This window comes from Gekko japonicus, unplaced genomic scaffold (genome assembly GCF_001447785.1).
Source record: "Gekko japonicus isolate JY-2015 unplaced genomic scaffold, Gekko_japonicus_V1.1 scaffold53, whole genome shotgun sequence".
Classification (NCBI taxonomy): Eukaryota; Metazoa; Chordata; class Lepidosauria; order Squamata; family Gekkonidae; genus Gekko; species Gekko japonicus.
This window is the reverse complement of record NW_015162474.1, coordinates 1,887,452-1,912,937: the sequence shown is the minus strand read 5'-3', so window position 1 is coordinate 1,912,937 and position 25,486 is coordinate 1,887,452. Positions and strand designations below refer to the sequence as shown.

General features: G+C 38.9%; 1 protein-coding gene across 3 annotated transcripts in view; it reads right to left on the bottom strand.

Moving 5' to 3' along the window:
* Positions 1-343: 343 nt before the first annotated feature.
* The window catches only part of MDM1 (Mdm1 nuclear protein), a 32,789-nt gene continuing 7,646 nt past the window's right edge, over positions 344-25,486 (bottom strand). The window contains exons 3-15 of one of the 3 annotated variants that reach the window (XM_015405705.1): positions 24,603-24,967; positions 22,359-22,493; positions 22,049-22,216; positions 19,898-20,019; positions 18,114-18,213; positions 13,123-13,161; positions 12,597-12,772; positions 10,767-11,036; positions 9,485-9,633; positions 9,305-9,384; positions 8,173-8,425; positions 4,475-4,543; positions 344-1,686 (exon numbers count right to left, since the gene is read on the bottom strand). In XM_015405705.1, the coding sequence (XP_015261191.1) occupies positions 1,574-1,686; positions 4,475-4,543; positions 8,173-8,425; positions 9,305-9,384; positions 9,485-9,633; positions 10,767-11,036; positions 12,597-12,772; positions 13,123-13,161; positions 18,114-18,213; positions 19,898-20,019; positions 22,049-22,216; positions 22,359-22,493; positions 24,603-24,967 (2,039 nt within the window). In that variant the 3' untranslated portion in view covers positions 344-1,573. The remainder of the gene's footprint in view (positions 1,687-4,474; positions 4,544-8,172; positions 8,426-9,304; positions 9,385-9,484; positions 9,634-10,766; positions 11,037-12,596; positions 12,773-13,122; positions 13,162-18,113; positions 18,214-19,897; positions 20,020-22,048; positions 22,217-22,358; positions 22,494-24,602; positions 24,968-25,486) is intronic. The other 2 variants (XM_015405707.1, XM_015405706.1) reach the window with 2 other exon arrangements.

Genomic DNA, 25,486 nt, shown 5'->3' with positions numbered 1-25,486 from the left:
AATGCATCATTGACACATGGTAGAATTTGTCCTTTAAAAATGGAAGCCAAGCAACATCAAACATCCACGCACATTCTTGTATGAAATATAACCTTGAAGTTACTCTCAATCTTTGTGATGACTGGTTAACCCATCAACAGTAGTTTCTATTGTTAAGATTACAAAGTATTTTAAACAATTTTGTTGCCTGTTTCCTGAATTAAAGTAGAAATCTTTTCCATTAATTAAAGTTCCTTTTAGACCGAAACACAACTTGATCTTTATTTTGTTTTAAAAATGTACAAAAACTGGATCTTTTTCATCATACAAATCTAAGAAGTTTTTATAGTTTTATTGAGGGAATTTATAGGGACGCTTAAAGAAAAAAAACTAAATCCCACCACTTCAAACACCATAAAATATTTTCAAACAGTAAACTGGAAAAGATAATTCAAAAATCATGTCAAGACAACACTGCACTGTTCCATTCTTAAATACCTGGGTGGTGAAGTTAATAGTACGTCATGATAGTATTTAATGATCTTACCATCAATATGGCTATTTTTGACAAACCCAACAGGGATTACATGTATAAAACTCAGTTATCTTGACAGAGAAACATATCCGTGATTTAAACACAACAAAGATTCCCTACATCTGCTTCTATTTTTCTGTGATGTATTGAAAAACACTTGGATTTGAAGTGCTTAAGATCCTTCAGTACCTCATTATACCAAAATTCTGTAGATCTACTCAACTGTGGTCTACTAAGATGTAATTTGGCTGTCATTCTTCACTTGGTAGGTATGATGCATGTAACTAAGGACTCTAAATCATTAGAAAAGGACAGAAACAAGTCCTGGAATTGAGCAGATCAGCCAATCAGGTTGCTATTGTGTGAGGTCGTGACATTAACACTTGTGAATATAGTTTACTTGGTAATTTTAGCCTACAAACAGAGATAGTTTGACATCGCCCTTGGAGGGAGTCACAGACATAATATAAATCCCATTGTTACTAGTGCCTGAGCAACCAAGGGTAGGTTAAGAACATTTTAGGGTCATCCACAAAGTCACAGCTAATTGGTTGGTAGGCCTGAATGAGTGCCAAGGCTGCCCTGGAATAGAAGGATGCTGCTAATGGGTTCAATGTAAGGAATGTGAAATGTGCATATAAATGTCCTGGGAAAGGTCCTGGGCACAGTAAGTGCAAACAGAACCGCTGCAATACCCCTGGGCAGATTAAGGGCATAACAGAGGCTGCAGACTACTTAGACCTATCTCAGCCTTATTTTACAATTTACCACTCCACTAACTGTGCTGTAGCTACTGTTTGTGGTACTACATAAGATGATACCATCTCCACCTTGGCATCATTTCACTGCCATTTAAAACAGACACTGTCCCTTTGAAATTCCATACAAATTTCCATGGAATAGAAACATTTTGTATTATAGCTGAAGAACAGCATAGTGAGGTAGAGCTCAATTCAACAGTTTCTGTGTTCTCATATCACATCTAATATAACTGAAATTTTTCACACAGTGGTAATAAAATTTCCAAGTAAAAACAATTTCCAGATATCTCAGAACACATCACATCTTGCCCCAGAAGTTCTCTTTTCTCCTTTGAGCCCTTTCTAGAACTTGAGATGCCAGGGAACTAGAAGCAGCTGATCGAGCAGAGAGTTGGGACAATCTGTCATCATCTGTAAACACATCAACACATACACAACATATTATTTTCTACACCTAGTTAGAAGCTAGTTAAGAGATTAAATGGATTTTGAAGATAGTTTTGTGTTGGGTTTAAGAAATGTTCAAGGCAACATACATGGCACATCTTTTGAGCGATTCATTAACTATATGGTGCTTAAAGATCATAGTTTTGGTTCTTTAGAATCAATCTTAAAACTGGAGGCCCAGGTGCAGAGCCCACTGAAGTATAATGCTATGCTTTTGATTAAGGATGCACAAGTCAAACTACTGCAAGGGCCTGCAAACAAAATCTTTACATTTAAAAGATATACATAACCCCATATGCTCAAGCAGGTGAGATTATACGGGATTTTGTATTATGGTAGGCTGCTGATTCCAATAAAATCACATGAGCCCCAAGGTATGATCTTCTGCAACAGTGCAAAGCAATTTGGGGTTCAGATCTTGAGTCCCCAAAGATGCTCAACACATCACTTCCTAAAATAACCATGTGACTGGTGGGCTTCCTATAATGGGGAGAAAGCAATCCATAAAAGCTGACAGACAGCGACATATTCACCTATGAACCAGGTTGCCTTAGTCTTGTTTAAGCAAACTTCAACATTTCTACTAACATATGCTTTAAAAAAAATACAAACACATTCCCAGAACTTGCTTTCTCTGACACAATTGCAATCCATACTTTTTGTGGAAAAAAAGGAACCAATTTATGAGGAACGCCACCCAGTTTATTCTAATAGATTTACCAGTTTGGGGACTGTCTTAATCTTTGTATTTCCCAAAAGACAGGGCCCCCAAATACTAAAATGGCAACTTGAGGCATACATGCAGGAAAAACGACAAACTATCAGAATCAGCTGTGAGCTGTGCATTCACCATGTACCACAGCTCACAAGCCAAGCCTTGCAGAGTAAGACACATAACGACAACTTCAGATGCTTTTTCTGCTCTCATGATTTGTTTTTAGTAGCAAAGCCACAGTTTCATAATGCTCTGTCATCTTAAAAAGTGTGGTGAGTTTGCAGAGCGTTGCTAAAAACCTGCTTGTTCTAAATGCTTTCCATAATCATATATAGCTGCTTTGCTAAGCAATTTGCAGCGTTCCCACACTTTTCAGTCCTGGCAGTTTGCTCAAGCTGTGAAAACAGCAAAATAATAAGTGAGCTTTCCTTAGGAGGTTGAGGAATTTGTTACAGGAGAATGGTCTCCTCCTCTGACCCTTCCCAATTATAGTTTGGGGGGGTGCATATGTATTAGGGCAGAGTGCCAAAGTGCCCCCTTCTCAGTTGGTAAAATGACAGGCCACGGCTCTAACCCCTTAACCTTTATTAGTGATAATAAGCACTACAGTGCTACACTCACACTTAGGCTACTTTACCTACTCTTATTGATACAGGAAACCACATATCTAAAATGGAGACCACATGGAAAACTGCCAGATTACAATGTTACATGGAAAGTGTATTTTAAACACTTTCTTTTATATGATTTACTGAGCTCACACAAACACCTTTTGTGAAAATGGTGTGACCTGACTCTAAAACACCTATTTTCCCCCCGATTTTAATTTCCCTGTAATTTATAACTCACAAGAGCTGCAGAGACTAACCCTCTCTCTGTTCTGGTCTCTTGATGACATTTAGCACAGCCATTCAAATTATATGCTTATTGTGTGGTCTTTAGTTACGGTTTCAATCTAATACATGTACTCAGGAAGAGTCATACAATTTGAATCCTTTTGATATGTGTTCCCATCCCAAGGGAATCATGCAATAACCAAGAATGGCTAGAAGCTGAAAAAAAATGCAGCTCACTTCCAAGAGCCATTTACAGGGGATAAAAAAGACAGCAAGCAGAAGTTAGACTGCATAAATGCTGAGGGACTATGCCAGGTAACAAAGTTGGTGTTAAGAGCTTCAAGACTCACCCACATAAAATTTTTATGATCTTTGTACTAATTCTTTGATTTCAGAGTGGAAAGTATATTCTTCTATTTTTGAAACAATTAATTGTACTTTTTCTGACTTTTGATGTTACCTACTTTGATATAAACTTAAGATTGCCATTATTTTGAACTTTTATGTATCCTACTATAAATAAATTATTATTAAAAAAAAAGAGCTTCAAGACATGTACCCTTGTAGTTACAACAGCGTTAATAAGCTATTTTGTACTGTGGCAGTCACAGGCATAAAGCCCCTGCTGTGGCAACCATCACCAAACACAAGCCACCTCTGCCCAAAATTTAGCACTAATGAATCTTGAAAGGCACTACTGGAAGAGGAAGTTTCCACAACCTAATTGCCAAACTTTGGTAGACCTAGATTCCTTTTTAAAAATCAAAATACATATACAAGGCTACCCTTTAAGCCTGTTGCTTCTACTCTTCTGAGCACCGGCAGAAAACAGTTTTTGACTTTCCTTTTCATAATTTTTATTCTTTTAAAATTGTCATCCCATTCCTCTTCCCTCTGAGCTAAAAATACAATTCTCTTTTCTCATGCAATGTACAACTTGATAGAATTCATAAACATTTAGATTTAAACCCTTAGTAGATTTTATGGACACAATTTTTCCATTTTAACATTGCCATCCAGTTCAGAAAGTTAGTTATAATCAGGAATTTCGCTTCTAGTATCTTATTCTAAAGAAACTACTTTGAGCTATTCTTGAATATGACTGGAATGCATGGGCAGGAAGGGAATTTGAAAAACAGATTAAAATCAAATATAATTAAATGAGATCTAAACAGAGAGAGAGAGAGAGAGAGAGAGATACCTTCATCATTATAATTTCTTTCCTGGAGAGGTAATTGCAGCCAGCTCTTTTTTGGGCTTGCCACATTTCCTAAAAGAAACAGCATACGTGTGTTACACCTCAATAGTCCATACCATGTGGTGCAGCATTCTGGGTCCATAACATAAACGAGATTATAGATCAGCCACTAATACAATTTTTATGCCAAATCTGTGGGATACCAAAATCTGTGGTTGGTGCCGCCCTTAGATTGGAAGTTGGTCAACATTCTGTCGAAGCTAGAGCCTGGATATTGGCATTAAATTTGAAACTCAAAATAACATTTTCTGAGGATAAGAGCTTATTATATTATATGAAATCAGATAACTTCTCCAGTTCATAGAATCAGGCTATAGCAGAAAAACTGAATATTTTGGGGTGTCCAGAGAATGTAGTTTTGGCATTAGGATGGCCTTTAGCCCTTAAGACTACTAAGCAGCTGATTATGGAGACTGATAATAATAGTACAATCTGCCAACCTAGACGTGTGTGTTCTTCTCTCCATATGGGTATCCCACTACACAACACTAAAATGTCTGTTTAGTCTCATAGTTCCTAGATATAGATGAGCAATTACGTTTACATGATTAAATGCACTACCATCTGCAATTTCTGAAGGACGTATATTAGGGATACCATTCTCAGGTAGAATAGAATAAGAAAGATAGAAAGCAGTCCATAAGTCTTATCTCTTATCAGGAAAGTAATTTGGTAATTCACTTTAAATACTTAATAGCCAACGGATTAACTAATAGATTGTTTTGATTTCAACAGAGCCTGCCTCCAATGGAAGGATTCCTACCTTATGAGATCACAGTAAAATAAGCATATTGTACAGTATTATCTCAACTTGTTTTAAAATAATGTTGCTGTAGTTGTCCAATAAAAAGTAAATTAATCATAACTAAAGTTTTGACACTATTTATTTAAAACATTTCTATGCTGCCTTTCTGCCCAGTTAGGAGTATGAAGGCAGCAAGCAATTAAAAAGACACTGCAATTGATACAGATATTAAATCAGCAATTAAAAGACAAACAAGAAGGAGGCTCAGTTATGGTACACCAGATGAAGCAGAACTGTCTGTACCTGCTGGTAGAAAACAATGATCAAGAGAGATAGATGAACCATCCTGGAGAGGGAATTCAATCATTTTGGTGCCATGACTGAGAAGGCCCTTTCTCAGGTTGCTACCAGTCTAGTCTTAGATGGGGGGGGGGGGCACCCAAAGCAGGGCCCATGAAGATGATCGTAATGGTTGGGTAGGTTCCTATCCCTTCCACTCCAACCCCAAACCGAATAGAAAATTTCTGCATGTTGAAGTAAGTTAATTAAAATCCTACCCTAGTTGTGTTGACTTCTATTATGCACTCAAAAAAAGGAGAGTAAGAGGATCCACTAATGTAGCCTTGCTCCTATTCGAACATTAACGGTACTATTAACAGTGCATTAACAATTAGTCATGTCAGACTAACCTTGGCTCCGGAGAATTAGCCACGCTACAGGGACGGAAGATAGGCGGATTTTCCGGGCGCGATCTCACCGCCACATCTGGGAAGCATAGAGCTCCCATGGCTCACCCGAGGCTTCCCGCGGAAAACGCACGGTAAAAAACTACTACCTCGGAGGTACTAGTTTCTGGAAACCACGGGGCAAGGGCGGGCGTCTGATCGCATTTCCGGTGGTAGTTCCGGCGCCCGCCCATGTCCCCTAGCAAAAAGGGGTTTTTCCCCCCAAGTCTCCACGGATGCGCACAAGCACCCAACAGAGCATGCACACACTTAGTTTAAAAAAAACCCACATACAATTGAGCAGCTCGCTAAGACTTGAGTCGTACAGAGAAAAGGAGAGCAGCCAGAAGAAACGCAACACAAAGCGCACGGCTGGAGGCGAGAGAGAAACAGATAGGGGGAAAGGGGGCAAGGCAGAAGAGAAAGCGGCTGAGGCAAAGCCCAGAAGGGGGGGCTGCGGCGGCAGAGTAGGACGTCTGTTTGGGGAAGGGGGGGCCAAGCCGAGAAGAGGTGACTAGACACACGGGCGCGAGGGGTGTGTGTGCAGAGGCTGCGGGATCGGAGCCCCAGCGCCCAGGGAGCCGAAGAGCCAGGAGGGCAGCACTCACCATGGCCTCGAAGACAGGCGCTGGAGGAGAACCCTCGGCGCGCGGCCACCGCTTCTTTGCTGCGCCATGTGATCGGCACCTCCCCCTAACCACAGGACCTCCACGGGAGATCTGATCGTGCTACCGTGCATTTTTTTGCCCCGGGGCAAACAGCCATGCTCCCCCCCCCCCCCGCATTTTCTGGCCCATGTGACCGGGACCCTTATCTCTTTTTTTGAAAAAGTTACTACCTTGATGGATCAGGGGAATGCTGTAGATATAGTTTATCTTGATTTCAGTAAGGTTTTGATAAGGTCCACATAATATTCTTGTTGACAAATTGGAAAAATGTTGTTTGGCTCCTATGACTGTTAGGTGGATCTGTATCTGGTTGACAGATCGCATCCACAGAGTGTTTGTGAATGGTTCCTCATCTTCTTAGAGAGGAGTGACAAGTGCAGTGCCTGGAGGATCTGTCCTGGGACCTGTTTTGTTCAACATCTTTATTGATTATTTGGATGAAGGAATAGAGGGAATGCATATTAAATTTGCAGATGATACTAAATTGGGAGAGGTAGCAAATACAGTAGAAGACAAAGGCAGGGTACAGGATGATCTTGATAGGCTGGAAAACTGGGCTAAAACAAATAAAATGAATTTCAATGGGGATAAATGTAAAGTTCTGCATTTAGGTAGGAAAAGCAAAATGCATAATTATAGGATGGGGGAGACTTGTCTTGGCAGTAGTATGTGCGAAAAGGATCTAGGGGTCTTAGTAGACCATACATTGAACACGAGTCAGCAGTGTGATGCGGTTGCTAAAAAGGCAAATGTGATTTTGGGTTGTATCAACAGAAGTTTAGAGTCCAGATCACGCGAAATGATGATACCACTTTACTCTGCTCTGGGTAGATCTCACTTAGAGTACTGTGTTCAGTTTTGGGCACCACAATTTAAGAAGGATATAGACGTTAGACCAGAACCAACAGGTTGAAATTAGATCAGAAGAGTTTTTGGCTAAATGTTAGGAAGGTAGAGCGGTTCCTCAATAGAACAGGCTTCCTCAGGAGGCAGTGGGTTCTCCTTCTTTGGAGGTTTTCAGAGGCTAGATGGACATCTGACAGCAATGTAGATTCTGTGAACTTAGGCAGATCATAAGAGGGAGGACAGGAAGGGTTGCCTCAGTGCTTAGTTCTTGTGGCCCTTTCTTACACGCCCAGGGAAATGCTGATTGCCACTTTGGGGTCAGGAAGCAATTTTTCTCCAGGCTGGTTTGGCCAGGGATCCTGAAAGTTTTTTGTCATCTTCTGGCCGTGGAACAGCAGTCACTGCAGGTGTGGAGGGGAGGTATTTGTGAATTTCCTGCATTGTGCGGGGGGTTGGACTAGATGACCCTGGAGGTCCCTTCCAACCCTATGATTCTATGATGCGCTAGGCAGAGTTACGCCAGTCAAAGGTCATAGAAAAAACTGTCCACAAATGACTGCACTGCTATTGCTATTGTTATCAAGAAGCAAGAGAAGTTGAAATAACTTCAAGTGGAAGGTATGCCTGTCTAAAGAAGAGCAAGGAAAGAGAACCAACCATTATGCTGAAACTCTGAATCCCTGAGAGTTCCTTGAATTCGCCATGTTGGACTCCAACAGGATGAAGCAGAGCCTTTTGCTGGTTTTAATGCAGCAGCTATAGGTGTATGCTCTGAATGCACTGTAGTTGGAGAGGTTCTTACACCAGAAAAATCTAGTCCAGGCCACTGATCTTTCTGTAGTGGTAAAGGACCCTGAGTTTTCAGTCCAGCAGCTGAAGGAAGAGGTGGCAATGTAGCTTCTACCTCATCCTAAAACGCAAAGGAAAAGGTGTCATGTTGTAAAGAACTGCTGTTTGAGATATTAACCAAACACCACTATTGCAGTGCTGTTCACAGGAAATAAAATTCAATATCTTGGTATTTGCACAGACTTATCTCCCAATAGTTTATTCTGTATCTGATTCTTCTACACTATGCATATTAAAGTTATATTTAATGAAAGTCATATTACCAGGGTACTGCAGATCTTTAACAGAAACAGTGACCAGCAACATACCTTCCTTTTGTACCTTCTGGGGCTTTTAAAAACATATTATCCTCCATCAGTCCAGGTTTGAAAGCAGCTCATGGCAACTGGTCTTTCATATACAAACTCTAGAAATTTTTCAAGCAGTCAGGCACAAAAATTGACATCACTTACCTGTGAATGTTTTGGATCCCAGGCAACATAGAATGAGCCTTATATGCCCCCACCCCATGCCATCCTCCCAAATACTGCACAAATCAGCAAGAAACAGTGACATCAGGTTGTACGATTGCTCAGCTACCCACGTGGCCAGTGGGAAAACGAATATTTTCACTCACATACCCCAGCCCCTTAGTCCCAGTTCTCTGAGTAGTAGCACAAATTCTAATAAATTAACAGAAAAACAAAAATAAGTTGCATAGCTATTACAAATATTAAGATAATCATATATGGTTCCTAGCTCTACTCCTATAAGTTTTGACAACAATTACAACTCCTTGAATCTCCATAAAAATCACTAGTAAATTAGCTGTGTTTATCCTGTGTCTATAAACAAAAACGTAAGATTGTGTATGTGTGTAAAAAAGAAACCTGTCACACTTTTTAGCTAATTTTCACAGATCTACCCTACTAGGTTTTCTTTTTGTGTCTTCTCTTGATACCTGATTTTCTGAAGACCCCTTCTTTATTTGTACCGAGGTCCAAGGCTTCACTTTTGGAGGAGATACTAAAACAGCACCTCCTAAAGTAAAAAAACAAAACAAAAACATGTTCATGTTAGTGCCAAATGTCCAGGAAATACATACATTCATTTTTTTATTATTTTAACTATAAAAATTTACCAGTAGCAGGTGTGGTAAGATCATGATGAGTTCTTTGGGTTCCACCAAGAAGTCTTAGCTGTGGTGTAGAAACCCTACCACCCTTTCTTGAAGACGCTAAAGAACAATCCGACCCATCACCTGAGGGACTGAGAAGTGAGACATTCCCTCTGAAAAATACAAACACATAACCTCTGTTAGGCCACAACATACAAAAATATACACAATGAAAAATCATTACCCCACAATTTATTGGCAGTCATCATTACCAGTTACTGAAACTGGAAACCTATCTTGGCTGCTTCTGCAATAAAATGAAGACAGACAGCTAAAAACACACAGCCAAAAGCAACCTGAATGGGCTAGAAACAAAACAATAGAAGTCATAAGAAAACTCTTGAAAATGTATACAATCCTGTCTTGAACACTGTGAGGTTTTGCCCCCCACAAAACTTTTCAGGGAGATGGTCTGAATTTTACACCTCTAGTAGACAGAACCATCATGATGACATCCAGCCTAAATTATTGTCAATTTGTAGCCATTTTTATTTGGTCCTAAAATAAGCTAAACAGCTTCCCTCTTCCTGATCAGGCTTCTCTGAGTCCCCTTTCTTGAGAGAAAAGTGGGCTAAAAAGTTATTAATCAAGAAATTTAGAGAGTCCTATATTATCATCCAGTAGTAATTTGTACTTTTCAGACACCTAGAAAGAGGTGGCTTGAAAATAATCACAAATGTCTGTCTTTGTAATGTGAGATGTTGATGGTGGACAGGGCCATACCTGATTATTCCCGTATTATAAAACCACGTGTTTTCAGACATTTTCCGGTTTATTCTGCACTAGTTATAAAGACTACTGAGAAAGGGAAAGCACCACAGAAAATTATTTTTAGAATGGCTCATAGCACAACTTCTGATTTTTAATGCAATAAAACATAAAACATTCTCAATAAAAGTGAATTCATCAGATCATATGGGCAAATTCTCCATACGGTGCAGCTAACATCTCCATACAGAATGACTAACCATGACACACAGTTTCGGAATGAATAGTTCTCTGAAATTCCTCCTATGTCTAAATAGAAACACATAAATTCTTAAATTACCAGCAGTTTACTAACTGTAAACTGACCTGGGGGGAAATCCTAACCCCACTTATGCTAACCAGTTAGATTTCCCAATCACTTCAGTGGAAGTTGAATTGGCCTGCTAAAATGGCTTTGCAAGTGTGCTTGAGGAAACAGAAGTTGTCATACTTGGGAGATAAAGCAGGCTTGACAAATCTTTAAAAAATATATATTTACCCTTGCTGGTTATTTGTATTGCTACCCTTATCACTTTGTTTTTCAAACTCTTCTGATTTCTGTTTATTTGCTTTTTCCTCTCCTTCCTCCAGTGTCAGATCTTCCCGTTTTTCAGCACTGCCTGGTTCACCCCAAACTAGACGTCGTTTGACTGGAACAGTGGCAGCATCTGATATGCCCAGCTTCTCAGTGTTGTTTTTGGTTAGCTGTTCTGACCATTCAGGCTGTAGCAACGCCTGAGGACCTGGAGAGATCTGCTTCTCAGAGACCCTGTATGAACAGCAAGCAAGCAGTGCACTGAACATTATTTTATGATCCATGTTCCCAGAAAAGTGCAAACATATGTGTCAGATCCAGATTACATTTTTCATAATCAAAATGGAGCTTTCCTGCCTCTCCTCTCCCACTGGTCTCCACAAAATGGTGCTGCTGGGGATAAAGGCTCCAGGCTCCAACAGGATGTTTTGTTCTGTGTATGCACAGCATACCGAAATTGATATAATTAATACTTCAACAAAACTTGCATAACAGTAACTGGTTTCCAGACTAAAACAAATTTTTAACCTATTAAATGATTGCTGACAGCCAGTATCCAACCCAGGGAGACTTTGGGTTTGTGTCTCTCAAACAACAGGTCTTATGGCAAACTGCTTTTGGAACCGAGGACATTTTCAAAGACCTTTTGTAGAATGACAAAGAGTCAAAGAAAAAAAATCTGACTGGAAACATCTCAAGTAACTTTCTTTAGTCTGAGCTCTTGAACCAGTGCACAGAACTGCAGGGTTAAAATCTTGCCCAGAGACCTGGAAGAGCAGCAGGTGGTTCTTGCATGCTAGTGAACCCACAGCGTCTATCACACATTCTAAGACATTTAACAATCCCTACAGGGATACTGCTGAATGTTTTTTTTCTCACTTCCCACGTGCAACATGTTTTATACAGAAAGCCTAGCAGAACTCCCTAAAAAACTTGTTTCCACAAAAGAGTTCAGTTTAAGGCTATATTTAGGGGCAAGTGTGCCAGGTTATGTACTCTAGTATACACTTAAGAAGTACAAACAGTTCAGCTTCACTTGAAAATCTGGCAATCTGCTTGGATAGTGCTGCATTAACATTTTTAAAAAAACAGAAACTGTGGAAAACTACATCAATGATCACTCAACAAACTCTGTGCATATGAACAACTGAGATACCATAAAAACAATTGCACAACATTAGATCCGGAAGTATTAAAGCCACATTAACACAATGTCCATATCTTGTCATTGCTGGGATAAATCATGCACAGAAATCAGATGAAGTCATGAAGTGGGCTCCAAATGCAAACAGAAAAGGTATGCAAAAGTTGGAACAAATGGACAGCCACCTGGATTAGAACCTGCCCATGCACAACCCTGAGAGGGCTGTGCACTTAAATCCAATTAAAATAAATGGTGACAAACCTCACTGGTCTTGGTTTCCCTTTTTGAACATACATATTCTTCAGCAAATATTTCAGAACACAAACATATACAGAAATCAACACAAACTTCCCCAATTATGCTTCTCCTTCTTCTATCACGATCATTAAGAAGATGAAAAATTTTATGCTGACACCAGCATGTTTTGCAAACTTCTCCTCAAGCAATTCCAGCTAGAGTCAAGCCAGTTACTCCAGGCCACATGACTGAAAGGCTAGCAGCACAATGGAATAATTCTGCATAGGACTGTACTGTAGAAGTGTTAACCTTATACATACCAGAGTCTAACAGAATAAATGTTACCCTACTAGACTAGACTAGTCAGTTAAAGCTACAATTAAACTTTTCTGCACCCACAAATACTTCCTTACCCTGCCAGATCTAGAGCTCTGATGTTGTTGCTAATGGCTTCTTCTGAACTCGACTCTGAAGACAAATCCCAAAGCCTGTTGTTATCAGACAGAAGCTGGTTTAAATGGTCTCTGGAGAAGTGGGTTCCCTGTATTCTTTGCCTGTAAGCCTCTGCTTTCTCTCGCAGTTCTTTTACCTGAGTGTAAACATTTCACAAAGTTTTAAAACAAATAATTGTAATGTTTTTGGAAACTATTAGTCAGTTAAAGCTATAATTAACAGCACAGAACATCATAATACAGACAACGCATAACCATTCACAGCAGTGAGGCCATAAGGAGCAATGTTGTGAACAAGAGGCAATGAATGAGGTTACATTCCTACTGTTCTAAGCAGTCCAGCCAAAGCACAGTGAACAATAACATTATTCAACAAGCACAAAAAGCACAGCGACTATGTATCTGCTTAGTAGTAGATTTTATTTCTTTTTGAAGGCTCATTAATTCTACAATTGCTCCAAGAAGGAAGAACTTAGATGCAACCAACCTCCATATACCACATGTAATTTAGGGTGTTTCGAGAACCCTAAGGAGAGGAATATAGAAATAATATTTGTTTAAATAATAGGACATGTATACATTTGTCTCAATCTAAACATGAAACAGTCTATTTCCTTCTACGGGGATCACAATGTTATCCTGCCTCCTAGAGTTCAGATTTTTAAAAAGTCATTTCTGAAATATGGCATCCTAATGTACTTAATCTATCAGTTTGCTCAACTGCTCTGACAATTGCAGGATTAGAATCATACAAGAACATCTGATGCACAGCTAGTCCCCAAGTTTGACTCGTCTGTCATAATTTCTGAACCAGCCTCTGCAGTACCAAAGCATCCAAAGCCTAATTATTGTAACAATTATCTGAAGTAGTAAGGCACGATGACAGACCACATTCTATTACCTTTCCATACTGCTAAAATGATGTAAACTTAGTACATATACACATTCAACTACTCAAAGTTTAAAACAGGATGCTAAAATATATTCTCTCTGTATATTTCATGGAATAAGATGCTTTAGGAGGTAGCCAAGATGAATGTGAAGGGTACTATGCATTGAAAAAGCATGCGGTTTGAATTCCAATTACCAGAGAATTCAGGGCACTCTCTGTAATATAAGAGGACATACATTTCCTATCTCCTATTATCTCCAGTGTGCTTGCTAGAGATCCAGTGTGGTACATGTAATACAATGCAAGTAGGAGCTCATTCTCTCCAACATCACGGAATATTTGAGCATGAATGCCTTTAAAGAAAACAAGGCAACACCTATTTTCAATGCACTCAAATGCATCAAAACTACACAGAAGTATTGATAGCTAGATAAAGGAACTGCAAACAAGCCAAAACAAATTCTTCAGTTTGTTACCACAGATTCAAAATGTCTCAAGGGGTCACTGGACTTAAGACTACTCAGTGCAGACCTCATAGGAACCCTGTTTTCATGGTAAAGTCAGCACAGTATGGAATTATGTTCAAGAAGCGCCAATTACCACTCAACCTGAATCCCATATACGTGGATGGGACCAAAGTTAGTTATCCCCATGACAGAGGTCCAAATAAATGGTCTCTTTTTTGCATCTAAAAATGTGCATGAGACTTCCTATTTAATTCTGTAAATCCCTAAAGACATGATGAGAAAATCCTGCTCTGATAAGTCACCCTGTCAAAGAGAATGGCATAAAAAAGCATACAACCAATTGGACATAAATAGAACAGAGTGAAACACAACCACTGCACACCGTGCTCTTTATTTTAGAAAAGCTGTGGAAATCTGCCATTTTAAGATGGTTCACTATTGTGCAGCTAGCTATTCTTTTGCAAGACAAAATCAATAATGGGAGGCAAGACAATTCTAGTGGAAGAGAGTTATGGTCAGAAGAGCAACTAGACACGTAATGAGAGGAAATGGATACTGAAAATACCTGTGGTGAGTTATGGAAAAACAACAAAGAACCCCTAACTTTACTCATTGAAAGAGGAAGCAGCATTTATCTCAGCAGAATGCAGGCAGCTGAAACTCCTATTGTGATTATGTATTGTCACATATTAATTTTTCAGAAGCCTAATTTAATGTGGATTACTGCTAGTACTAAAGGAGAAAACGTTATAAAACAGTACAGTTCCGCAGGGCCTGCAAGATGGAGCTCTTCCACCAGGCCTTTGATTAGGAGCCACATCAAACACCTGAGAAGTGACCACGTGCCCTGGCCTACAACCTACAACTTACAGCCTGTGCCCACTAGGGATGTGCATTCGGTTCGTCCGAACCGAATGCACCCCCGAAAATGGCCCATTTGGACCCCTTTCGGGCTGCTGCAGGCCAATTCAGATTCTCTGATCTGAACTGGCTTGCCGCCGAATTTTGGCGGTAATTCGACCCCATTATATCCTATGGGCCATTGAAGTCAATGGCGAAAACATAGGGTATATTCTGGGGGCTGGAGGGGAGGGGGTTTGAGGGAGAGTCTCCAAACTTGTAGGGTAGCTGCTGGAGCCTTTCCCCAAGATACCAACCATGTTTGAAGAACATTGGACCAGGGGGTCCAATTCTACGGGCCCCCAAACAGGTTGCTCCTATCAAAAAGTAACTTTTTTCCCCACCATAGAGAACAATGGAGGGGATGGGGCAACCTGTTTGAGGACCCATAGAATTGGACCCCCTGGTCCAATGCTCTTGAAACTTGGTTGGTATCTTGGGGAAAGGCTCCAGCAGCTACCCTACGAGTTTGGAGTCTCTCCCTCAAGCTGCCTCCCCTCCAGCCCCCAGAATATATCCTATGTTTTCGCCATTGCCGTACTGACGAAACTAATGAAAAAAGGAAAAAGAACTGTGACAATTTAGCGCTTGGTAATATATTCATAAATCATAATATACAATAACAGAAAATAAGTAATATATATAGAGTGAATGTAGACGGTGGTCTCCGGAATGGGCATTCAGCAATTATAGCCCATTGAAGAACATAGCTGTAAGCATAGCCTCATGATGAAGCGGTGAGTGTTTTTACAATTATTTAAATTAATATTTATGTATGTGGAGCAATGTAATTATTATTGAATAACAATGAAAATGTATTGTAACAGCTATCATTGTACTTTTTAGAATCAACAGTATATTTCCAATACGTCACCAAGAGAAATGTATTGTTGAAAGACAGTTTTTGTAAGGTTTCATACTATTTTTATACTTATTCATATTATATATTTGCACACTGTTATATTTATTTTAAATGAGACTTGTATTGTTATATTTGATAAGGTACACACCCTTGTTCAGAAGATCATTGTCGAAACGGCACACCATTCCAGAGATCACCGTCTACATTCACTATATATATTACTTATTTTCTGTTATTGTATATTATAATTTATGAATATATTACCAAGTGCTAAATTGTCACAGCTCTTTTTCCTTTTTTCATTGGTCTTATTACTGTGCCCATTCTTGTAACTATTCTCTGCGTACTGACAAAACTGACATGCGGGAGTCTTACTGCCAGCCGAAATTGATTCTTCCCGATTCAGCCGAATCCCAATGGGCTGAATTTATTTTTTTTTGCACATCCCTAGTGCCCACCACAAAAATAAACGGATCAATTGAGCTGGTGTAAGAATACCATCATGACTGTTGCCTAAGTAATACTGTTTAATACTGTCTAATTTTTTTAATTTCTGCTCTCGCACTTTACTTGAATTTTGTTCCAGCACTTTAGAGCAACTAATAAAGCACATTTTAGCACTCCCCAAGGGGTCCCCAGCTGCTCTGATGAGAGCTGAAACTGGTATTCCTTCTCTTAAGGCTCGGGCACACCTTACAATTATCAGATACTGGAAAAGAATGGAAAATTCACAACTTAATTCCCTCAGTCACCAATCTTTTAACCTGCTGTTAAAGATTTGCAGCACCTTGACTTTTTTAACAACATACGTTCAAGATACTCTATTCCCAATGATCTTTTAGGAACATCAATTGACAAATCCCAACGTACTTAAGAGAGTTCTTTACCTCTCTACAGTTTCAATCAATGCCAACGGCAATCTTGGAAGGCTGCTTTAATTAAACTCCATTGGCCCATCGTTTATGTATTTGTGGCACCCATGAACTTGAGGATTTACCTCACTATATCCTCTTTTGCCCACTATATTTTAGTCCGAGGGCTAAATTTTTAGCAGGTATTTTATCTGGTCTTAGTGCTTACCCAGTTGAGGATAAAATTTCATTTTTGTTATCTGACTCTGATGCATATGTCTCTTATAAAGTTTCATTATTTGCCCTTGCTGCAAAGAATATATGTTCCAAGGTGGCAACAGGAAGGGGCAATATTCAGGCTACTATATTAAATTAGTCATATTTTGTTATTGATTTATGGTACTTTTGTATATTCTGATATTAACCTATAGTTTGTTCACAGTTTGTATTTTGTAATCTTGTAACGGCCAATGCCTAATTACAATAAACTAAACTACTACAAAGATAATTGTTATGGTGTTTTATGAATGATTTTAATTGTATTTATATATGCATGTTTATGTAAGCTGCCCTGAGCCTGCCTTGGCAGGGAGGGCAGGGTATAAATTGAATGTAAAAGTCTTGGAGATGAAGGGCTCCTATCCTTGTGCAAAGTATTTAGGGGAAAATGTTTTTAAACATTAAGAAAGCCATCCAGTGCTTTTTTGTGTTTCAGTTTTATTTGTTCAGTGATGAAGAAAAAAAATACAGGTATTCAGTTCATGGTTTCTTTCTTTTTGACCCAGATCTGGCAAACTCAGGTCAATACAGAGACAATGAAACAAGCGATAACTCTGTCTCCCCTACAGGAAATAGTTTATAGAAATTATGGAAAAGGTAAATAAAGGAATGTTAATGAAGACAGGACAGTTGTGTACAAGCCTGAAAAAAGAGACTGAACTCATATGATTCCAAAACCATATTTGGTTCAAACACAGGATGGAAGAGAAACAGAAGATCCCTAAAAGTCAATGATGGATGAAACAACCACCACCACTATCAAATTCAGACAAGCAAGAATCTTAAGATGAAACAAATGAAATTGTTGCAGCACAAAGAGGCAGCAAGAGATCAGGGAAGGATTTAGTTCTGAAATGCCTGTGGTTGCCTGAAGAGGCAGCATGGTAAGAAAACCCTATCAGAAACAGAAAGCAGTAGAAGTGGGGGAGATGTAATGATAGCAAATAACAAGGTGTTTCATAATGCAGTGCATGGAGGAAAGCAGTTGGGGGAAAGTCAATGGAGAACTGAAATATATAGCAGAAGCCACGGTAAGTCAGTAAATGCTGCACAATGTTAAATAAAGTTGTGTTGCTTCACACGTCAGCATTCTATGACCTCATTTTTTGTTTACAGCAAGAGAGACTGTACCTCAACTACCTTCACAAGGCTCAGCTCTCTCAGAAACTACAGGTACAGTAGTACCTTCAAACTACTCTTACTGGAAAGGTGTAAATACATACTCACTTGAGCAGGTACATTTCTCCTGATACGCAACCAAGCTCCATCTTTGTATATGTACTGAGCAGGAGACAAAAATTTTGATCTGTATTCGGTGTTCATCTTCCTAGGAAAAGGAAGTTGGGAGTGGAGGGAGACAAATATTAGTTCATAATTATCTAGGAAACCACTAAGGATTTTGTCTTTAATTATTTCTTGCCCTAAATAACATAATAATGCAGGATATACAATCAGCCAAATCAGCAGGCAACAAACATTGGTACTAATGAGAGAGAATATGACCCCCTGGATAGCAATTTTCTAAAACTAAAAAATAGGTCTCAAGCCCACTTAGAAGCCACAGCAGCTACCCTTGGAAGCCCTTCCAGCTAAATTTCAGATTGGGGAAGGCTGGCTTCATTCAATGGATGAAGAGTAGTAGAGGAATTCTAGTCTTTGTGGACATTGTTCCACATACTCTACAGCTGGCAACCAAAACAGATTCTAAGAATAAACTCTCAATGATTCCGGGCTCAAATTAATCCATGGAACACAGAACAAAATGCATAATCCACTAGGAACAACCTCTGCACTTCTGCACACCTTCCTCTTATTTCAGGTAAGCCTGTGCAGGAAAGTACCTAAAGAACCCATAAATTACCTTTTGGTTAGTTTCTAAAAATGATTTAAATACATTTCCAATTTCTCCCTGCTAGGGGCTGGGTGAAATTAATATTGCTGTACAGCTCCATGAATAGTCTTGAATTAAGACTCATCAACTGGTGCAGCCTGATAGCTAAAAGAATGAGATACAAATCATGAAATTCCTGGTTGAACCGCATCTCTGCCATGAATTCATTAAATGACCTTAGACAAGCCACATATTCTCAGCCTCAGACAACATTGCCTTTCCTTATAGTATTATTGTAAGGATTGCAGGATAATATGTATGAAAGGCACTGAACACTCAACAGTTCTATATAAGTACTATGTGTTATTTGCTTTGGAGGGAAGGCAGTGAACATACTCAGAAATTTTGATTTTTTGACAAGCCCTCTTTATTAAACTGGATTTACAAATTTAGTATTTTAAAATTAATATCTTGTAACCAGGAGGACTATTTCATCCCATAAACATGTGCTACAAAATTAACTGTAATCAATTGTTGAAAGGTTTGGAGGAAACCCCAAGATTTATCAGTTATATGATGGAGTTACGATGGAAGGGCAAGCAAGCTCAAAAGAAGTGGTATCTCTGGCCTTAGTCTTTCCATCCCTGGGGCTCAAAAATTAGCAGTAGACATGTGTCTGCACTAGCACTTGGCAGGATATGGTGGGACTTTCTAATAAAGATACCCCAAGGTAACATATCAACTACATCAAGATGGTTTGTTTGTAACCTCCTGTTTAACTAGTTGGATAACAGGCTAATTTACTGCATAGATTTTATCTATTACAGTCTTGGTTAATCTGTATGGACATTATTGGGAATGCAGTGCGTACTGAACTATGGCCAAACCATACTGGATGAGATGCCTCCATCCATATTACAATAACCATCCGTACCATTTTATCAAATTGAGGATCACAGCACTTAGCCTGAGAATAAGCAAATGGCACATGATTTAGAATCCTAGTTTAGCTTTTACTAAAAACCCATCGTTTGTTAGGCAGCCTGCATTCAGACAGCACACTAAACCAGAGTTATAATGGTTTATAAACAGTGGTTTACTGTGATGTCTGAATGCAGCCAGAGTCTTTAATATTATGTAACAAAATACAATTTAGGTGGTCCTAATGCATTACACATACCTAAAACTTCTATGTAAGTAGTGTGGCTTATGTTTTTGTTTATGTTGTTTTTGTTCTGTTTCTGATTTGCTGTCTTTTGGTGGATCTTCTGGGATCTTTGAAAGTGAGTCCTTTTTATCTTTCTAAAGCAAAAATAATAGCAGAAACATCTTATTAGTAGCTTTTTTATTTAAAGACTCTAAAATCATCTACTGGACAATTATCTGTAGTACAAACATTTCTAAAACATATTCCAAGTTCAGTAGTATGTATTTTCTACTTAAAATTGTATCCTTACAAAGATATACTACAGTTTACTTCTACTGCAGTGTAATAATATAATTAGCTCACTGCACTTCTAATGACATTACCCTCCTCTGAAAAAATTTACTAGTTATCTATATACAGCATGGTATAGTAGTCAGAATGTTGGGCTACAACCAGTGAGATCCAGATTAAAATCCCCACCGGCCACAAAGCTCAGTGTGGGTCACTTTGGCCAGCTACTCTCTAAATTTAATCTCTCTCATGCAGTTGTTGCCAGAATAAAATGGGGAAAGGAACCATGTATACTGCCGTGAACTCCTTGGAGGAAGGGTAGGATAAACAAAGCAAAATGTAATGGAATACTGCAAATAAAATGTAGCTCAGGATGGGACAAAACACTGTCCATTCTTCCCTTCTGTTCTCCTCTTCCACCCCCAGAAAATAAATGCTGTCTCCTTTCTTGTCTAAATATACACCAGTGGAAACATGGTGAGAACCTAGCCTATTAAATAACCTGGCCTTCAAAAGATAACTACTATCTGCATTTTAAAACAGCAAAACAATATTAAAATTGTACATTAGTGTAAGTACTCAAAATTAAATGAAAAACAATGGCTGGCAATGCAGCTGCATTTGGAAGACTTCACAAATAATACTATGTTTTTTCAACTGGCCTATTTCTTTTTTTATTGCAAAGAGACAGAAGAAATGCAACCAAAAGGAATAAACCTTGGACTCTGCTTGACCCTGTGTATCACAGGAGTGTACCAGAGTCACTAAAATTATTATTGACTGAAAAATAATTCTGATGGGGGAACACACATAGGACTCTTCTTATGGAACTGCTAGGATCAATTTCAATATTTGACTTGCATCTGAAAGCCATTTGTACTTTACCCACATTAATGCTTTACTTGGCAGGCAGTAACAAATAAAGGGAACTTTTATCATACACCAGCCAATAGGTATGTGGTATCTGCAAACCAGCATTCCTGGGCAGTGTACTAACATGCATACTCCGCAAGGCCAAGGGATAACTTCCTCTCTCTTGTTATCACCTGCCAAGCAGAGCGCTGACAGTGAAGCATCTTCCAGTGGTCTTCAAGCCGGAACTCTAAAGTTTAAAACAGTCCTTGGTAACTTCATATGAATGTCTGGATACAGTAAACACTTTGAGGCAGAGTGCCCCCCATGCTCTAATGTTTAAACTAAATCTATTTATTCGTCCAGGTGGAAGATTCTTAACAGTTTGACCCAAATATTAGACATTTGTTCATGTGATGCCAGTTTACATGTGGAAGCACTGTAACCAAGACTTGTCATCTGACTGCTCTGCAACAAATTATTAACAATGTTAATTACTCAAATGAATCAACATTTTAGCCTGACCAGGAGATAAACAGCAAGTCCCTGTGTCTGCTCTACAGACCTGAATGTCAAATGATTGAACCTAAAATGGTAACAGATTCCTATTACTCATAATCAGTCTTGCCCTTCACTATGATAAATTACTGTAAAGGCAGAGAGATTACACACTAATCTCAGAACAAATACAGGTCATTTCTTTCTAATTTTAGACCACGATTGATGCTGGGGATATTTATTATTTGTTTTATGAATTTTGCTCTACTAACCATTTTAGTTAAAACAAGCTACAAGATTAACTGTGCCCAGTGTACCCTATATTGTAACACTGAGAATGCACCTAGCAAAAAAATTTTAAAAGAGAGAGGGAAAGTCATAAAATGTGAACGATTAATAAAGGTCATTCTGTAGAATGGCTGCTAACCATTCACTCACCAGGCTGACAACCTGAGGTGATCCTGAAAGATCTGACATTCCATATGTAAAACTTAAGTGAAAAAGCAACTTGATCTTCAGAATTTAGTTCTGCAGATATAATACCTTTTCTCCAGGAGATGATTCTACAGGACGTTCTTTCTCTTCCAAATGAGGTGTTTTTCTGAGTTCTTTCATAGGGGGAGAAGCTTTAAAACATCTTTCATATTCAGTTTCAGGAATAATTGCAGGAGACTTGTGTGGAGGAATGGATTTACTTGCACTGTGAATGACCTTGGGTTTACAAAATATGTTACTGTGGTTATTTTAAAATCTAAATTAACAGTACTGCTGAAAAAACAATATTCATTATTTATAAAGTGTCTGACAGCTAAGTGCTGTTTTAAAAAAAAAAAGACAAGCCCTTAACAGTTACCTGATCTGCTGAAAGTACTGGAGAGACTTTCTGAGGGGTCTTCCAACCAAACTGTCTTTGATACTCAGAAGTTCTGGGGAAGCTACTTGACCGCAAAATATTCATGCCTGCTTTCCTCTGCAAGACTCTCTTAAACTGTCAAAAGAAACAATTAATTCAGGAAGAGGTCTGTTTATTGTTTTAATTAACCATGACGAATCCCTGTATCTCTCCAACTGTCTGGCAGATTTTTCACGCCAAATTTTCAGTTCCCCTCAGTGACTGAGTTGCCCTACAGTAGCATGTATATATTCTTTGTCATGAAAGACTTGACTATTCCACCCTTTGTTTAGATATTTAGTTTAGGCTTTTTCTCAGCTCAGGAACTCTACTGAAAATACAGGAGCTGTCCAGTTTTCGTAAACCCTTATGAAATGGCGCTTGAGGCAAATTAACTTTCAAAAACAGAATAAAGATTTTATTAAACAGGCAGGGGAATATATGTATAATAGGAATAGTCAAGGTTTTGAGATTGCTGAAGTAAAAAACTTCCTAATATATACAAAGCTGAATTCTTAGAGCATTCATGAGAGTGTATTTGTAGTTTTGTTTCAAGGCTTTCTATTTCTTTCTTTGAGAGGTACTTTGTTTAGTATATTTCAGCACAACACAGAGATGTTTCTAGATTTCTTCCTTCAGATATTACAGGTTTTCCTTTAGATAATACAGATTTTCATTAACTCTTGAGGTGTCTAAGCTTCTCTCCTTTATCACAGAACAGGGTTCTCTTCCCAACCCCTTTCACTGGCAGGAAATTATTCTCCTTGTCCCTAAGAAGCAATAAGTCCTTTTTCGATTTGAGTTGAATGGGAGTTCACTCTAACTACTCAGACCTTCTGCCCAATCCCTCCAGTATCGTTTGTCTGTATAAAGCTATTCTGAAGCTTTCCTGAGAATCTAAAATTTTCCCTCAGAGCAATGTTAATATATCTAAGAATATGGAGTTTCTCTTCTTCTCTTTGTAGAAGTACTTTTCTGACTATTGCCTGCCAGAAAACACTGACTCCCAAATGTCTCTTCCCTCAGAAGCCACCCTCCAGCTACTGATCCAGACTTTAGAAAGACTAAACAGCCAAAAGACCAATTTTCAAAAGACCAAATTGCAAAAGATCACTTTTCCCTCCAGATCAGCTGTTTTATTTTCTCTCTCAGCTGATGCTGGCCAATCAGAGAGCGAGCAGAGCAGCCAATCACGTAACCTCTAAGATTAATTCTTGAACTCTCTGGCTCTCTAATACAAGCAGCATTTTAAAAAGCCTGCTTTCCTTTGCAGTCCATCACACCAACATTTGAAGTTTTACTATTAGCATGAGTATTCTTAACTTGGATCAAGAGAATAAAGGCAAAGTATGTCATCCCATTCTACAAGCACCTCTGGAGCCTAATGTTAAATTAAATCCTGCTCTTGCTAATTTCAGTAGAAAATCTACCTCTTTTTTAGACAAGAGGAGGGGCTTGTCATACTTGCTCAGCATAAACATCAAACTACAAATCTCTTATCAAAGATTTGATTAGTTAATTCACATCAGTATATCAGCTTTAACTTACTTTACCTGGACCACCTTCTTTCTCCCAGCTATATTTCCTCACTCAGACTCCTTTCACATTCTCTCTCAATTACTATCCTGCTCCCAACGCTCAATCTGTAGATGCACCAGCCTCCTCCTTTACTACTCATCTACCTCCTTCTTTAGCCTTCCCCCTTACTAATGTCAGAGCTGCTCAGTCAATAGCAGCCAAAGGTCCTTCTGTCTACACTACCTCGCTGTCATGTTAGCAGAGCTCCACCGATTCCCTGCCAGAGATTTCACCAACTCTGTCATTAGATCTCATAGTATATATCTAACAAAGGCTGACATGGAAACCTTCTTCACAACTTACAGTGAACACACATACAATCTGTGTACATCTGTTGAGTAATTCTCATGTTACATTCAATGTATGTACAACTGAACATGTGATACAAACTCCACATTTATTCAGGTACTGGTCGCTGGTTTCAGCTGCACAATGAACATGTCAGTGGCTCCTTCTTACAAACAGATGTACATAAAAGATGCACATGTGTTCACTCTCACATGCAAACAGGGCTTGAGTTACAATGTAAAGAATTTTTTTAAAAAATCAGACACAATTTAGCCACAATACTTATATATAGGCTGTACTTTAAATTACCAAAATAAAACAATTTTAGTAATTCCCTACCCCATTGTCTATTTTTCCTAAGTCCTTTTCTGTAGGTGCTAATGTTCCATTTTCATGCACTGGAGTTTTGGGTGATAATTTCTTCTTGTTTTTTGAAAGAGCTACATTTAGTTCCAGTCTAGAACCTGCAGAGCTAGGATGCATTTTTTCAGGAAGCCTGGGAGCATCAGGTGTCTTAATGTTTTCCTGATTTATATCATCCTTGTTGTGATTTGCATGCAACTCCACTGGTGGAGGAACTTCACATTCTGGTGATTTATCTGTCTCGCAATCATTATCTCTGTTCCACTCAAAGGACTTTGAAATCTGTGTGCTGTAATACGGCACTCTTCTCTTGGAAATAAAATTTGGTTCTCTTGCCATTCCTGTAAAACATGTGACATCAGATCTGTGTAGCCTGCAAAGTTTGCAGAGGTTTTTGATTCACAAAATTTTCAGCTGTTTCTATAGAGCAGTTAGATGCAGAAATAAAAGATTTAAATGGACATTTCATAAAACAAATACGTATTTTATTTTGGTAACAGTGCTTAAGAACCCTAATCAATAACATCCTGTGTTTTTCACTGTTGAAACATGACAGGCTATCAAAAGTGGGCCCTTTCCAAACTGCCTCTGGCAGTCTGCTCTGCAATATATGGGCAATAATCCTTCAGTACTGGTATTACATGTGCATAACAGCTAAGCCCTACAAGTAGGCAAGTGGCTGCATTCTGTACTAATTGAGGTTTCTGGGTTGCTTTCCAAGCAGCCCCACATACAGCATGTTGCAGTAATCCAATCAATAGGTTACAGAAGTGCACACCAGAGAAGCCAGGTCAGCAAAGTCCAGGAGTGAAGACAGTTTCCGAATTAAGTGCAGATGAAGGCACTCCTAGCAGCAGCTT